At 34.0% G+C, this 16,405-nt stretch overlaps 1 protein-coding gene across 5 annotated transcripts in view; it reads right to left on the reverse strand.

Moving 5' to 3' along the window:
* LOC126744529 (AF4/FMR2 family member lilli) overlaps positions 1–16,405 on the reverse strand; it is a 343,999-nt gene that overhangs the window by 216,866 nt on the left and 110,728 nt on the right. For all 5 annotated transcript variants that reach the window (XM_050451967.1, XM_050451970.1, XM_050451966.1 and 2 more), the window contains one exon: positions 6,507–6,621. In XM_050451967.1, the coding sequence (XP_050307924.1) occupies positions 6,507–6,621 (115 nt within the window). The remainder of the gene's footprint in view (positions 1–6,506; positions 6,622–16,405) is intronic.

Genomic DNA, 16,405 nt, shown 5'->3' on the forward strand with positions numbered 1-16,405 from the left:
ACCCATCATTCGATTAATCATCATTCGAAAGAGCACCCTTGAAAACATTGGGTACAATTAGTTTTAAGTTATTCTTGTTCGAATTCATTGCGAAGTATCAATTGAAACTGAAACTTAAAAAATGTGTCCTGTGGACGTTAACGGGTTGCTGTACAGTTTTTTTTTTTTTAACTGTATAGCATTAATAAATATGTGGGCATTTATTTATTGTACTGAAAACTCACTTCGCCTTAAGCAGACACAAAATATTCCGCGAATTCATCTCTGATAGCTTGAGCTGTCGCCCCACTTCTTCTTGGAACTCTTGGGAGGTCGCTTAGTTGAGAAGAAGAAGTGTCTTGCCTCCAAAGTCCAGGAGTAACTTCCCCATCTCGTGCAGATTCAAAGTCGAATATTCCGACAGGGTTGTAGACAGATCTCGCAGCGCTTTTCCGCAAATAGTTATGAAGGTGAACAGCAGCCATCGTTACTTTCGTTGCTGTTTCAGGTTCCAATTCCATGGGAGATCTAAATACACGAATACTGGTCGATAGTGCCCCAAATGAATTTTCTGAAACTCTGCGTGCCCTGCTTAATCTATAGCTGAATATCCTTTTCTTTGTTCCTTTATCATGACATCCGGAGTATGGGTTCATAATATTGGGAGTGAGAGGGAAAGCGTCGTCCGCAACTATTACAAAAGGACTCGGGGTGATTCGCCCAGGCAAAGTCCGCGGTACAGGAATATGTAGAGTGTTTTCTTCAAGTCCTTTTTTTAAAAATGTATTATTGAAGACGCCACCATCGGAAATTCTCCCTTGACAACCCACATTTACATATATAAAATTTTAATTTGCGTCTACTTCAGCGAGCAATACGATGCTAAAAAAACCCTTATAATTGAAAAATTCCGATCCAGAATGAATCGGAGCCTTCACAGCGATGTGCTTGCCATCTATGGCTCCGACACAGTTCGGAAAGTTCCATTTTTCTTCATATTGTTTGGAGATTTCTTCCCATTCTTCTTCTCTTTGGGACATCTGAAAATTAAAAAAAAAATGTTTGTTTCAGGATTCAGTGGATTATGATGAGGGAGAAAAAGATTTACAAGAGGAAGACACTGGAAATGGAGGAGAAGTTCAAGGCCAAGTTTTAACTAAACCATCAACTTCCCAAGAGAAACAGGCAGCAGCAGAGACCCCTACAAAAATACTCAAACTCAAAGTTTTTACATCTCCGAAAACCCCCAAAAGCAAATCCGCAAAACTTTCATTGAGTAAGTCTGCTAAGGCACCTATCTTTGATGAAGCGGTGAATCTCATGAGATCCATTCAGTCAAAAAGAGTGGACAACAAAGATGAATATTCATTGTTTGGTGAACAGGTAGCGATGAAGATACGCAGACTTGCTACACCGCGAACCAGATTTTTGGTGCAAAATGCCATAAACCAAACACTGTTTGACGCAGAAATGGGGATGTATGAACAAAACAGTGCACCAACTAGGGCTGCATACAGTAACATGGCACCTTCTACCTCAAACATTCCAAGTCATGTTTTCCCCATGACGTACCACTTATCATCTAGCATGGCGCTCAATCAGACTTATACAATGACGCAATCATCTGCATGTTCCCAGTCGCCGCCACCTGCATATTGCCAGTCGCCGTCGCCTGCATGTTCTCAAGCGCCGTCACCTGGATCTGTTTTCTCTGATGGCTTTATGGACAACTACTCCCAGCAGCACTCTCAAGAACGATCCAGCCATGGGGATGACTACACACTTAACGCTTCTTTCTGGCACATGAAGATCTCTACCATTTTGGATTATCTTTTCAAACATCATTTTCCTTTTTCTAATTTTGAATTATTTAGTTTTCTTTTTGAATTTGTAAAACTAATTTTAAGTACTCTTTTTCTACTAACACGTATGGTTTCTTAAGACAATTTTAAAAGAAGAAATCTTTAACCACCTTGTTTTTAGATTTAAAGGTCTGATGCCGGACAGTGTTTGTTTATTAATACATAATGTAGTATTTTTTTGATGCCTTTTTCCCCAGTGCCATAAATAAATCAAAAGTTTTTTTTTCTATTTTTTTACTTTTCTTACCTTGACGTAATTTTGAAGAGCTTCGACAAGGGCGTCACAAACTTCTGGCACGAAACGAGAAATAGCTAGCTTGGATATCTTCATAGTGTACATCAATGAATGGTACGAATCTCCAGTCGCAATGAAACGCAGTGTGGCTGCAAGGCGTTCACTTGCAGGAATAGCTTCCCTGAAGGATGTAGTTTTTTTAGAGATTTTTGGTCCAATCATATTCAATAAAACCTCAAAATCAGAAATTTTCATTCTGAAAAAGTTACTGAACCCCACGTCGTTTCTGTACTCAAAATTTAACTCATCTACCTCATCAAGTAGTAAATCTTTCATAAATTCACTAGCTCTATACTTCTACAGTATACTACTATACTTCTACCATTGAGGATACTGGGGCGAATCCAAAATCTCCGAGGGCGAAAGCAACGACGTTCACTAGTGACTACTCCAATTATGATTGCTGCAGCAAACAACGTCTTCGTCATCACTCATGATTTTAAAACACTTTTAACATACGCAGATGGGAAAGCTACACTACTACGTTCCAAACGCGGTGCACTAATGATGATTCGGCAGCCGGCACTAATCGGGACCGTCCACACTACAAAGCAATATAGACGCAATGCCGACTCGATTATGCCGAACCGAACGTGCTGAGCGGCACAGGCCAATTGGCCTCTTTCGGCATAATGTGGACGCGCCATTAAAATGTTTAATATGCTGTATTTTGCATAATGAAAATTAAAGCGTTATTCTAATAAAAAATAAAATATCAACTCTGATAAAAATATAATAAAAAATCAGAAATAAAACTCTAATAAACAAACTTAACAACATATCATTTTTTAAATAAAAGGCTCAAATAAACCGCCTTCTTTCGCTAAACAAAAACTTAACTTATCGTAAAAGCTATTTCGCACCTCCAAAAGAGTTTCAGGTAAAATGGAATTGGCACCTTTGAAAATTTTATTTCGCAACTCCTCTAAATTGTTGGCCTACTAAATTCATGCTTGTAAATGGTCTGGGTAACGGTAAGGTAACCCCACAGATAAAAGTCATTTGCAGACAAATCTGGAGATCTAGGAAGCCATTTAATATCGCCAGTCCCACTAATAAGGCGGTTAGGAAAAGCATTTGTTAAAAATTCTTTTACCCTAGTCGCGTTATGAGCAGGACAGCCATCTTGCTTAAAATAAACCGATCCCAGGTCTACATCAGGTAGGACTTGAACGGCAGGAAGAACTTGGTTTTGCAGCAACTCAAGGTACTTTTGGGCGTTTAAAGTGCCAACAATAAAAAATGGCCCTATAACATTGTCGCCCAAAATACCTGCCCAAACATTCAATTTCTGAGGATACTGGGTACGAAACTGAAAACTTATGTGCTCGTTTTCCTGAGACCAATAACGAACAGGAAGGATTGTGTTTGCCATGTAATGGAAAAGAAGATTATTTAAAAAATATTCGTTTTCATTTGCCTTTTCCATCATGGTTTCACAAAATTCTATTCTTCGCCACTGGTCTTCAGGAAATATTTCCTGGGTTTTTTGAATACTTGAAACATTTGTACCCATATTTTTTTCCAGATGCGAGCAACAGTTTTATTGCTCATTCCCAGTTCCTCTCCAACACTTCTAGTGGACCATGTCGAATCAAGATCTAGGGTACTGCAAACCATTTCTTCCCGCCGTTCTATATCCTGGACCACTTCAACGTGGTTCTTGACGTTTTGTGTGGCATTTTTTACAATCTTGAAGACAAATAGGTGCCTCAAAATTTGTAACCACATTTAAAACCGTTTTTGAACCAGGAATCGGTCTATTCTCAAATGTCAATGAAAACAAATCTCTACATTGTACTGCCGAATTGCCTCCTTAAAACCATTTAATTAGTTGAACTCTTTCGGAAGGGGTATAAACAACCATAGTGAAAAAAACACAAAAATAACACTCAAAAATTATTAATGCAACGTACAGTCACACAGAAAAGTGAGATCTGCTGACTCCCGGTTCAAAAAATAAAAACGAAAAATTCCGCCGCCTGCAAGCCGCAACCAAGCGGTGTTGCCATTATTTTGGGTAATACGTAGCTCACGATAACACGATCTGTATATTTTTTTTAAATCTGTTTCCCCTTACCAAGAGATTTTCAAAAATATAGTTTATATTTATATTCCAAGATAAAAGTATCACAGGAAATCCGCTCGTTTATCAAACTGAAAAACATTTTCTGACTATACGGCACGTATTAAGAATTGCCGCCTTTCTGGATTTCTATGGCAAAGTCTGCATAATTACCCTGGTTCTGCTGTTTATCTAATAATCATAATATCACAATTATAATAATCGTTTGGACAAGCAACGTCAATTAGAAATACTTTATTATCCTTTTAATTTAGTATCACAATACCAGGCCGGTTACGCGTCACCATACAAACAGTGATAATAGGCCGATCGTAATATATCCTAAAATAATAATTTTCTAAAATTGGCTGTGCTAAAAAATAAGTTTCTTGTTAATAATACCGTATAACCCTTTTTTTCAGCACTTCTCACAAGTTTAAAGTTGACAAGACCGTTGACGTCGATTATTCTTCATACAACTTCTAAAGTCAAAAGGACTTTATCCATATCTAAACATGTTACTTGTTCTTCAGATCCCATAAATGCTTCAAAGTGCTCGAGTTTAAAATGTCAAATAACATATTATTGACATTTATAAAGTTCGTATGAATAGCAACCCACACAATTAGTAAATAATTGGGAAGCAAATTTAACTTTTTATTTATCATTCGAATTTAAATGATCATCAAGTAGCCTTGGTACTAACCGAAATTATGTTGCCTTATCTAGGTTATATCTTGTTACAATGTAATTTTTTTTAATTAAATAAAAGACGAGAAAACAATTCTTGTTGATTTTAATAAATGCGGACCGTCAAAAATAAAAACAATTTTGATATTGAAATATATGGTTTTTGTATTAGCGTAAGAGAACCATATTCTTCACACATAAAGCGGACAGCGGATCAGAGGATTGGGGAGCGTTCAAATTAAATATATATGGCCACACATACGGCGGAGCGCAAGGACGTGTACTTACGGGTCGGGAATCGTTCAAATTTGCTTGATATTTTTGCACGTGGAAAATTAATCCTGAAACTGTAATTTAAATGTTATGTTTTTGATTAAATACAATCTATTAGCAAGAGATATTTTTTCGTAATAACAACATCACCTGACTTCTATGCGGCTTATGTAATTTGCGGATTAAAATAAGCTTCTAAACCAGCTACATGGTGTAGCCGCACACTTAGTCTGAATGATAGGCGAGATGAAGCAAGTCGGCAGGGCAACTTTTGAGGAATTTCGAGAGTGTGTGGACTTGTTGAAATATATAGACTTTTATATAAACGTTTGACGTTTAATAGATTATCAGTTGGTCGTTATTTTATTCTTAAATTGAAAATTAAAGGAAATTTGTTAAAATCCCAACAATTTCTTTGCACCTTTTTTCATTCATAAAACTTGGGAATCCAAGATCCTGTCTAAGCCTAAGCCTACCTCCACGTCGTATTTGTTTAGATCTAAAAATATCGCCTAATTAGAAGTATTTCTTGGCGTCCTATTTTTGCCACTTTGTTTAGTATCCTCTTAAGTTGGTATATTAAGTGTTGAATAATCTTGATTATCGAAAATTGCAACTCCGTTGGGAATTTTATGAATGATTGCCAGACAGTAAGGATTATATCTTTCTATATCATATATTTATTGCGGAGTATTAAGTTTATGTAAAAAACCACAATTTTCAAATCTATTATGTTGTCTTTTTCGTCGTCCTTTTTTACGTAGTGTTAAAAACATTTTGGTACAATTGTTTACTATTGTTTTTATGGATAGTTTCTTATCAGATGAAGGCGTTTTAATATTCATATTTAACACAAAAAAACCTTTAAAAAAAAGGTCATATTGTGAAAATGAATTTATTGTTACCAAAATCAAATAAAGACACTGAGGGTGGCGAGAAACGATATGTTAGGAACTAATACTTTACGCATACCACAACATATTTTTTTCAAATAACAAACATTAGATATAGATTGATGAGCAAACTACCTCCAAAATATATTCTTGCATAGGTACCTATTAAGTGGTACCGCGATTATTATCATTTTTTTTAATTTGATATTTAAAATTATTCCTGCATTTTAGTGGAATAATTAATTTCACTTACAAACCAATGTCGCATAATCTCCAGAAAATCTTAAATATCGGGTTTTATTCTTACTAAGATGACCTGACTTCTTTATAATTAGACAACATCCGACTAATAATCAGTAAATTTCGAAATAGAAACCATTAAAGTCCTTTGTGTTCCGTTACAAAGTGTATTGATTTATTATGTGGCTTATATCGTGGATATAACTTACCCTACGAGGCTCTTTGAAGAGGGGCGAAGGCGAGGGTCCGTCCTGCTGATCCACTACCGACATTTGGGATGCTCGCGCCTGCCTTTCGCGCTCACGAAGGCGGTCTCGATCGACGCTGAAAAAAAATATCGAATCAACCAAAATAGTAAAAGATTCTGTTAAAAATTAAAGTGATATAATTCGCCGAAATAATAATAATAATATTAATAAAAGTTTAAAACCTTGGTAGCAGCGACGACTTGAGAAAAAACCGAAAACCATGTTGGACCCGTAAAGCTTAGGTAGAAAAATCTTTAAAAAAAATCGGCACTAATGCAAAGCATCCAGAACATCAACAGCAAGTGTGTATGGAATTATACTGGCCTGCTTAAGCAGAAACGAAAGGCTAATGCTAAGCGCTTATTCAGGTACGAAAAATGCACCAAAACAAAAAAGCCCTATTTAACAACAATAAAAATTGTCCTATGGGAAATTAGTGTCTCAGGCTAACAACAGCAATCAAGTCTTGCCAAATAAGAAGGATGTTATGTGTGGTCATTCATTGTGGTCGAACGCAAAAGAACATAAAAGGAATGGTCTCTGGATCGTGTCAGAGATGGAGAAGGTATCCCACCGATGTTCTTTAGAGAAATAATAGCTGAACAAGTTTCGGAGGTTATTAAATGTACTAATACCTAAAAAGCTCCAGCAGTTGATAATATTCATAATTTCCAATACCAAAAATGTAACAGCATATACCATTTCATATTACACATATTTTCCACAATCCAGAATATACTCCGTTCCTTATACAAATATGGTACCTAATAGTAAACAAACAGAAGATCCTACGCAATGTAGACCAATAACATGCCTATACTAACATCATATTATAAAATACTAACATCATGGTTAACTAACCGCATTTATAGGCATGTCAAACTTAACAACGTTTTAGAAAAGCAGAAGGGACTAAGGTGAGAGCACCATGCACGAGTGTAAAGAACAGCTTATTGTAGATTCACAAAAAGACCCAAGAAACATATGATAGATAGAAGGCCTTCATCGTTTTAGAGGTCTACAAAATACACCCTACCAAAATTTACATTTCTTTCCTCCATAATAAAGACCTACAGGACGAACCCACAGCTCCACATAAATGGGAAGTATTTAACAACTGACGAAATATCTGTTCGTAGGGCAATCAGGGCGACTCCATTGTGATTCTGTCTCGCAATGAATCCACCATCATGTTAATGATATCAAATGCTATTATGTTAAATGATACCAAATACGGTTTTAAAATTACGGGCAACAGAGACACCAATTTTATTATTTCCCACCTCCTCTATATGGATGATATAAAGCTTTATGGTGCTAATCAACGACAAATGCGACAACTGCTGCACATTACTCAAAAATTCTCCAGAGACATCTGTACGAAATTTGGTCCTAATAAATGCAAAACTTTAAACATCGAGAAGGCTGCCATTATAAAAGGAGACGTTCAGCGGATTTCAACCACTCAGGCTGCTCAAAGACAAACCAGCTAAAGCCAGGATTAAGGACCAGTTTACACAATGGAAAGGTTTTTACTTAAATCCGAACTAAATTAAGGTAAGAGATTTAAAGACTCACCTGCAACATCATCCAAAATTATGAATTATGAATGTTCGGAATGAGATCTAATCGAAGTTAACAATCTACATTTCTGTCAGGTAAGTAATTTTCGGGAGTTTTTCTACACGAAAATTATTAACACTATTATATTATAAAAATATGCAATTACTGGTCAATGTCCATTGTTTAACCTTTCACTCAAATAAATCATTGTTGGAAAAATTATAAGACAGTTTCTTATTAAAAGTATAACCCCTGAAATCAAAACTTTATGCACCAAAGTTATAAAACATTAAAAAAATCAATATCTTGCTAGTATGTAAGTACCTTTTGGCCAAAGTCAGTACCCTCCCACACATTACACTGTACAACATGTACTAAATCATATAAAAAAAATATACCTCTCAGTGCGGTGGCTTACATATAATCCTGTATGAAAATCAGGATAGTGAGATTAAAAGGTATTGAATGAATTACTATTTAGGTAGATATGTAAATTACATTATAATGTAAATTACCGAGAAAGAACTTTAAGACAATAATTAATAAATTAAGGATCCATCAAATAGTAAAAAAATAACCAATATGACCATTCCCAAAATCGAAATAACAATACAAATGAGAAATCGTAACATTGCTTACACATTCCTTTTATCTGGTTTGACCTGATAACCTACTGTGCAGATTCAAGGACAGCAGCTGACTAAGGTCCAATCAATAAGGTCATGAAGAGGCAATAAATACTGATAAAGCTCTAATTTATGATGGGAAATGCGAACAGCACCTGAGATGGCTTGGGATGGTGTTGGGACGGCCCTTAAAACTAAGATCTCACTTAAGACTTAGACCTTGATTCGGACCCGGCATAAGATCTGGTTTATGACCCGGCATAAGACTCTAAAATTAATATGTGAAACCTCAAAAATGGCGGTCTTAAAAACCATGAGAAAACATTTACCAAAGAATAGGAATCAAGCTTACCTCAAGATGTTGGAGGGTCTTTTATTAAGTGTATTAAAGTAATCACATTACATGGCTAGTGTCGCCATGAGGTAACTATGAGGTCGAATCGCAACCTCGAGCAATTGAACTTGTTAACCTGAAGACCACACCATTTGGAAAGAAAGCCAAAACGCAATTTCTGGGTACCTTTTCGATGGATAATCCGCCGCAGGCCCAGTTTTACAAGAATTGACAATACAATGTTGCCTTGCTTAGTTTTAAGTTGCAGCGAGTACGGAAGTCAATGTAATCCAAAAGGCAAAGTATTCAAATTACAGGAAAAACAATGGCAACAACAGCCCGATACCGAAAATGCCAATACGTAAAAGTTGATCCTTGAGCATTGCGTTTGTGACCAATGACAAAGACAGACAGATAGAAAAATTACGTTAGTCAGAGAGAGAAAACAACCTGATTCCAGAAAATTAATTAAAATACAACGCGAAGAACAGCTGACGCCATCTAGGAGTTCTTATTTTTACAATGCCATTAACTAGACACTAGATGTCGGGATCAGTACTATTCATACAATATTAAATTATTACATTATAAAAGCAACCAAAGAAATAAAAACGCTACAATACGAGTAATCAATAATAACAACTATCAGAAACTCATCAGTGCCACCAAGTGTCGAAAACAATCCGGCACATAACATCTGGGCGCAGCTTGTTGAGAAATATCAATAATAAGTATCAGGATCATACAAATAGAGCCGAAGTAGCATCACTTATATTACTATTAACAGGGCTTATTATATATATACCTTCAAAACGCGGTTATTTGCCGCACTGTATAACAATTCTTACAGGTATGATGACAGAGCCCAACCTTTTAGATATTTATATCCTGTCTATCCTATGAACAATCATTCCAAAATTCTTGGCTTCATAGACTCATATATTTGATTTTGAATTTTTAGAATTAGTTGCTGATTCAATTTGAATTTTATTAGACCCTAAGGAAAAAGCAAATGATTTAATAGCGGTTAATATGAGATTGTGATTTTTAGCATATTTAAAAATGTTATTCAAATCATTGCTAAATTGTATTCTGGAAAGAGTAAGAAATTGAGACAAATGACAAAATAGTTTTTAATAGCAATCTAGTACAAGCGTGGATTATCTTAGTGCTCTAAAATTAACCTAAAGTAAGTATAAAATAAAAGTTAAAAATATCAATAACATGCACATCTCTTAAAAAACGAAAAGTTTGATTTAACTGTTTTTTGAGATTGTTCTTGTACCTTGTATTATATGGATGTTGCCCTTTTAGATTTTCAAAAAGGTTTTAAATTTTAAATATAAATACAGTAAAATAAAAAACGGATTACAGGATGATTACTCATAGGGTAAATTGAGTATAGTTAACTTAAGCACCTTTTTTGCAAAAAATCTCTTAAATTTCCCCAAAATATACTCCCATATTTGACTCTTAGACTGTATATATACATGATATGCTGAACCGGCAGCCTATGTACCCATCTCTTATGTTATTACTCTCAAAGTTCAACAAACTTTTAGTTCAACAAACAAAATCCATTCTAATTTGCCCCCACTGAGTCAATGTGCCAAAGTGCTAAGTCCAGGAGCTGCTTGCTAGAGGACGACTATCCTCATCAAAGATTAGAATTTTGCAAAACCATGATGAATTTGATTGATAATGGTTGAATACCTTTAAACTGGGTGTGTTATTTTAAGACAAAGCCACTTATACAGTTGATGAACAGTAACATAGGTAGATACTGATGCCGTTTGAAACCTTAAGCCAAGACCTTATAATGTGATCTTTGGAAATATACCTATCGCCTAGTTTTTCATTTTAGATAAACCAGCTAGATTGGCTTCACTATGCCAAAACAAATTCAAATTGGTCAAGCAGCATACATATCAAGCAAAAACTAATATATGGGCTGGAATCATTGGATATTAAAGTATTGAGCCAATATTTTTTCATAACAATTTAACTTGTGACAGCTGATATCTTACATTTTCCAGTCCCCAACATACATAATTTTCTTAAACACTTTATTTGTATTTTGTTTCTTGAACACTTTGTTTACTTAAGTTTAGAGGGATCATCTTTTTCGAAGACTGGATTAACCAGAGCAGTTTTGAGAAGTGTTGGTTGGATAGGTACCCTGTTGAATAGATAAGTTTATACCAATAGCTTAGCCAACTGACCTGAAATCATAATGACCTGTCGATCTTTTACTTTTTAGTTGTTTAATTATGTTCTCTACTTCATCTGAACTTATAGGAGAAAAACATAAGCTATTTGCATATCTCTTTATCTTACTCATGTCAATTTTTTTGTTAAAATTGGTATCTGGGGAAAAATTTAAGTGAAATCATTTATAGTGTCTAGAAAGCCAGCTTCGCTGCTAAATTAAGTATATGAATACTCCATTAACCTTTTTTTTTAAGGCTTTTACTTGGGATTTTTTTTTAAATTAAAGACCATGTAGCTTTTCCTTTATTCTTATGTTCAGCAATATATTTAAAAATAGTAATTTTTTTGACAAAAAAGACAGTACAAACAAAATAGTATTTTTTATAGTATTCTTTGCTAATGTACCCAGAAATTATTTGCTGGAATAAATTATGCTTTCTTTTTAAAGACATCTTTATACATTGTGTTACCAAAGATATCTATTCTTTGAATTTTTTGAACTTATTTTTTTAATTGGAAATATTTGATTAAGCTTATCACCCAATATACCTTAGCTTATTAAAAGGTTTTTCAGCATCTGCCTCCTCCAGCACATCAACCCAGACACTGCCAGCCATTACAGAATATAAAGCCTATAATTTAGATTTTGACTTGCTTATTGGTGCATAACATTTGTATTAATTGACATATCTAAGGGATAGTGATCAAAAAGGGCTGTGTCAAATACTTCAGCATTGCTATAATCTATTCAATTTACAAAAAAAGTTGTCAATGCAAGATATTTTATTTAGATGAAAATTTGGTATTGTATCAAATATTGATTTGAGTTATAAGAGAGTAAAAGATCTAAAGATTTCTGCTATTCTGCCGCACTTTCATTTATATTTTTTCTGGCGATAAAGTTACATTCAAGTCACCAATATGTAGGTCATGTCTTATATATTATGTTGGAGACAGACGGCAAATTCGGCCTGTGGCCGATTGGACATATTACGTATGTCAAATAAAACACAAATAAAGAACCTAACCTCAAATTTATTAGACGGATTTTTGAATGTTTACGCGCAGTTTGTATGTTATTAGTGTTCTGTCTCAGAAACAAACATTTTGTTGTTGCTGTTAAATAGGTTAAACTACAAACTGTTGTTGAAAATTTGGTGTTACCTTGGAAGATGATAAAAATTTAGTTCATAAGTGCATTTTAAAGAAACATTGATTACGTTGATTGGACAATACTCACTATTGAGCAATATTCAAATATTTTAAATGAGATAAAGAATAACATGAGTAAGAAAGAGATGAATGAAAAGCTGAGTTGCCAAGATTATCGACGACAAAATAGATTTAAAATTATAAAGATAGGGGATAAAGAAAAACTTTTTGGGAAGCATAGTGACAAAGACGTTGGGTCTATAAAATATTGCAATGTTAGTGAGATACATGGCATTTTAGAGAAAGCTCACAGGGTTACTGGTCATAAAAAAAATTAGGTTAAAAAGTCTTGTAATGTAATGTCCAATGTGTCAACTAAAAAGGAAATCAAACCAGAAAGAGTTGGTAGTAAAATCTATAATTTCAACAGGCTTTGATAAAAGGGGTCAAATTGATTTAATTGATATGCAAACTGAACCAGATGGTCCCTTTAAATTTATTATGACTTATCAAGATCAAAATTTATCTTTCTCAGGCCCCTAAAATCTAAAGGCGCGGAAGACGTTGCCTATAATTGTTGCCTGATACATAGTGAGTTTGCGAATTAAATAATAACTAGTCTAGCGGATAAGTTTTAAGCAAAAATAGTTCATGGTAAGGCCATGCCACATCAATCACAAAGCCAGAGTTCTATTAAGAGGACAAACCAAGATGAGCAAGACCTTTTAATTGCTTGGATGCAAGAAAACCAGACTTGTCAGAAGGTTTGAAATTTGTACAATTAAAAAACAACATATTGTTTCACAGAGGCATCCAGAGAATTCCATACGAGGCTATTGTGGGCATCCCACTTATTAATGGTTTAATTGATTCAAACCTTCTCTTTGAAATCATAGAAAAATTAAAAGATGAGGAAGATATATCTATAAACTGCAAACGACTACAACCGGAGACAAGGAAGACACATTATTATCTAATGAATCAGATACAGAAAGCAGAAAGGACATATAACAATATGCCCAATTATTGGCGTATTTTTTGTTACAATATGGCCCATGGCAAAATTCGCCACCTGTCTCCAACATATACATACAAATAATAATTTTTAATGTTTGCTTAAAAGAGTCCACATCATTTTCTAAAAGTCAAATTCTCTCCAAGCACTGGTTCAGGTACAACTACTTCACTCTTCTTTGCCCTCTGTTTGTGACATGTTGCCAGTTATAAGTGAAGTGAAATTAAATGCAATGTTGTTTATTTAGCACTTTGCTAGTTATATCTGAATATACAAATATCAATCATAATAATAATATTTAGACCAAACATGTATTTATAATTCTAAAACATACTTATTTACTAATCAAGTAATCAAATCAAATCAAATATGCTTTCTTTTCACATAACATAAAAAATGTTGGTGACAAAGCTGAATTAAACATAGAGCAAACAAACATACAATAAAAGAAACAAATATAAACACATAAAAAATAAATTAATCAATAAAATTAAAATATCAGAATTTATAAAACATTTAAATATCATATAAAAAAATATAATAAAAATCTTTAAACTAGTAATAACTAAAATTGGTCAAAATCTGTGTCGTAATTATTCATCATGCAATACTCTAAAAACCAAAAAAAAAACCAAACAAAACCTTAAATCAACTTCTTTTTTTGGCAACGAATCAAATAGTCAAATAAACTTTAAAATGGTCCAAGACATATTCTTCCATAGAGTATCCTTTGATCTTATGATTATCTGAATGGATATCAGCTCTTTTTTAAAAAATGCTGGTAATAAGTTCCCTTAAATTTTATAAATTAATATTAAATTTGCCCTTTCAATATTCTGCCTAACTGACAGCCAATTAAGCATTGTAAGCATATATTTTATTGGTTTATATTTACTGCTGTCCTATTTGCTGTACCTGGAGTCTATTTATATCATCTTGCTTACAAGATATCATAAGAGAGATACAATAATTAAAATGTGGAAAAATAATTGTGTTGTAAATAACTTTATACTATATAAATAACTAATGCAAAAGTTTCACCATCCAAACTCATTTTAACAGTTATTCTTAGTTCCTAATAGGGTGAACTGCCCAGTTAGCCGGCCACCCCTAGTTCTCGGCCACTTTTTCACAAAATAGTTAATAAATAGAGCATTCTACAATTTATTTATATGAACATATCGCCCCTGACTAATGTAGTTCTTCGCGCACCATATTCACGCACCAACATCCTTATAGGCCAAAGCAGGCTTAAGAAAAATTCAGTCAAAACATGTACCTCCAGGAGTGCGTTGCATTTGCCGTTTTCTTACGTTTAGTGTAGTGTGCAGCTCGAAAGTAAATAGAATATAATTTCTGAAAACATCGAGTTTTGAGGTAAGTTTTGTGACTTTTTAGTTACTAAGGGGTTAATCTTTAATAATTAGATTAAAATATACAAGAAAACTTAATATTTAAAAAGAAAAATACGTGGCCGGAAAACCGGTCAAAAAAACCTTTTCTGCCATTTCTTGGCCAGGGTGGCCGAGAAGCGGTCTAATATAAATATTTTTCTTTATCTTTTTTTAACTTACTGATAGTTAGGGACTAGAGTGGGTTTCTCTTTTTAATAATATTCAGTTGGTTAGTAGATCAAGCCAGATCTCGGCCGGGTTTTTACGAAAATCAAGGGAGATATAAATATTTTGAAAGGGGGCCGAGAACTGGTGAATCCGCCTATTTTTCGGCCATTTTTATATTTTGCCATTAAAATGCATGCAAAAAATTAGTTTCTTGCAATGAACATATTGTTTTTTTACTTTATTAATTTTAAAAAAATTAAGATCTTAAATATTAAAAAAAAAAACAGATGTACCTACTTGTAGGTCTGGCAAACGGATCTGAAACACCGGACGCAATGTTTGTTTTTATTTTTTTTAATTTTATCTTCAAATTATTATTTTAAAATTTAATTTAAATACATTTATAATATAATTATATACGCATTTAAATTAAATTTCACAAACAATATTAAAAAAAAAAAAATTAAAAAATAAAAACAAACATTTCTTTTGGTGTTTCAGATCCGTTTGCTAGCCTATACCTATTTACATTCTGTGTTTTTTATTTTTATTTAGATGGCTACCAAGAAAGGCGTAAAGTTAAACGTTTCAAAACCCCGTAAGATGTTCACCTACAATGAAGAAAATCTCAATGTAGCCCTTAAACATGTGAGGGAAGGAACCTTGAGCGTTAGAGCAGCTTCAAAAGAATTTGGCGTTCCCAGGAGCACTATCCAAGATAGAGTGGCTGGAAGAAAACCAGATGAATTGAAAAAAACTGGGCCAGAACCAATTATGACAATTGAAGGTGAGAAACGCATAAAAGAGTGGGCTATAGCGCTTGCTAAGTCCGGATTTCCAATAAAAAAACATGAGTTGATGGAGACCGTTACTAAAGTTGCCATTAGTAATGGAAAAATCGATTCTTTTAAAAATAATAGGGTTGGAGAGAAATGGTACTTGCGATTTCTCTCGAGACATCCAGAACTAAAATTGCGTGAGTCTGAAAGCATTAATAAAGCACGGGCAGTAGTCACCGAAGAGTATATTAGGTCATGGTTTAGGGAATTGAGTAATTTTTTGGAAGAGAATAATCTTCAAGAGGTTATGGAGGATCCTACCCGTATTTTCAACGGAGATGAATCAGGATTTTCATTAGATCCTAAAACAGGAAAAGTTCTTGCTCCTCGGGGTCTTAAGAACGTATATTCAGTTAAAAAAGGCAATGAAAAGGAAACACTGACAGTTCTTATTACATTTAATGCACATGGAGATATTTGCCCCCCACTAGTTGTATTTCCGTATGTAAGGCCCCCGAAATCAGTTATTATGAATATGCCTGATAATTGGGTTCTTGGTAAATCCGACAGTGGGTGGATGAAGAGCGACGTATTCTATGAATATGTTTGCAATGATTT

The sequence above is a fragment of the Anthonomus grandis genome, chromosome 14, assembly GCF_022605725.1.
Source record: "Anthonomus grandis grandis chromosome 14, icAntGran1.3, whole genome shotgun sequence".
Taxonomy (NCBI): domain Eukaryota; kingdom Metazoa; phylum Arthropoda; class Insecta; order Coleoptera; family Curculionidae; genus Anthonomus; species Anthonomus grandis.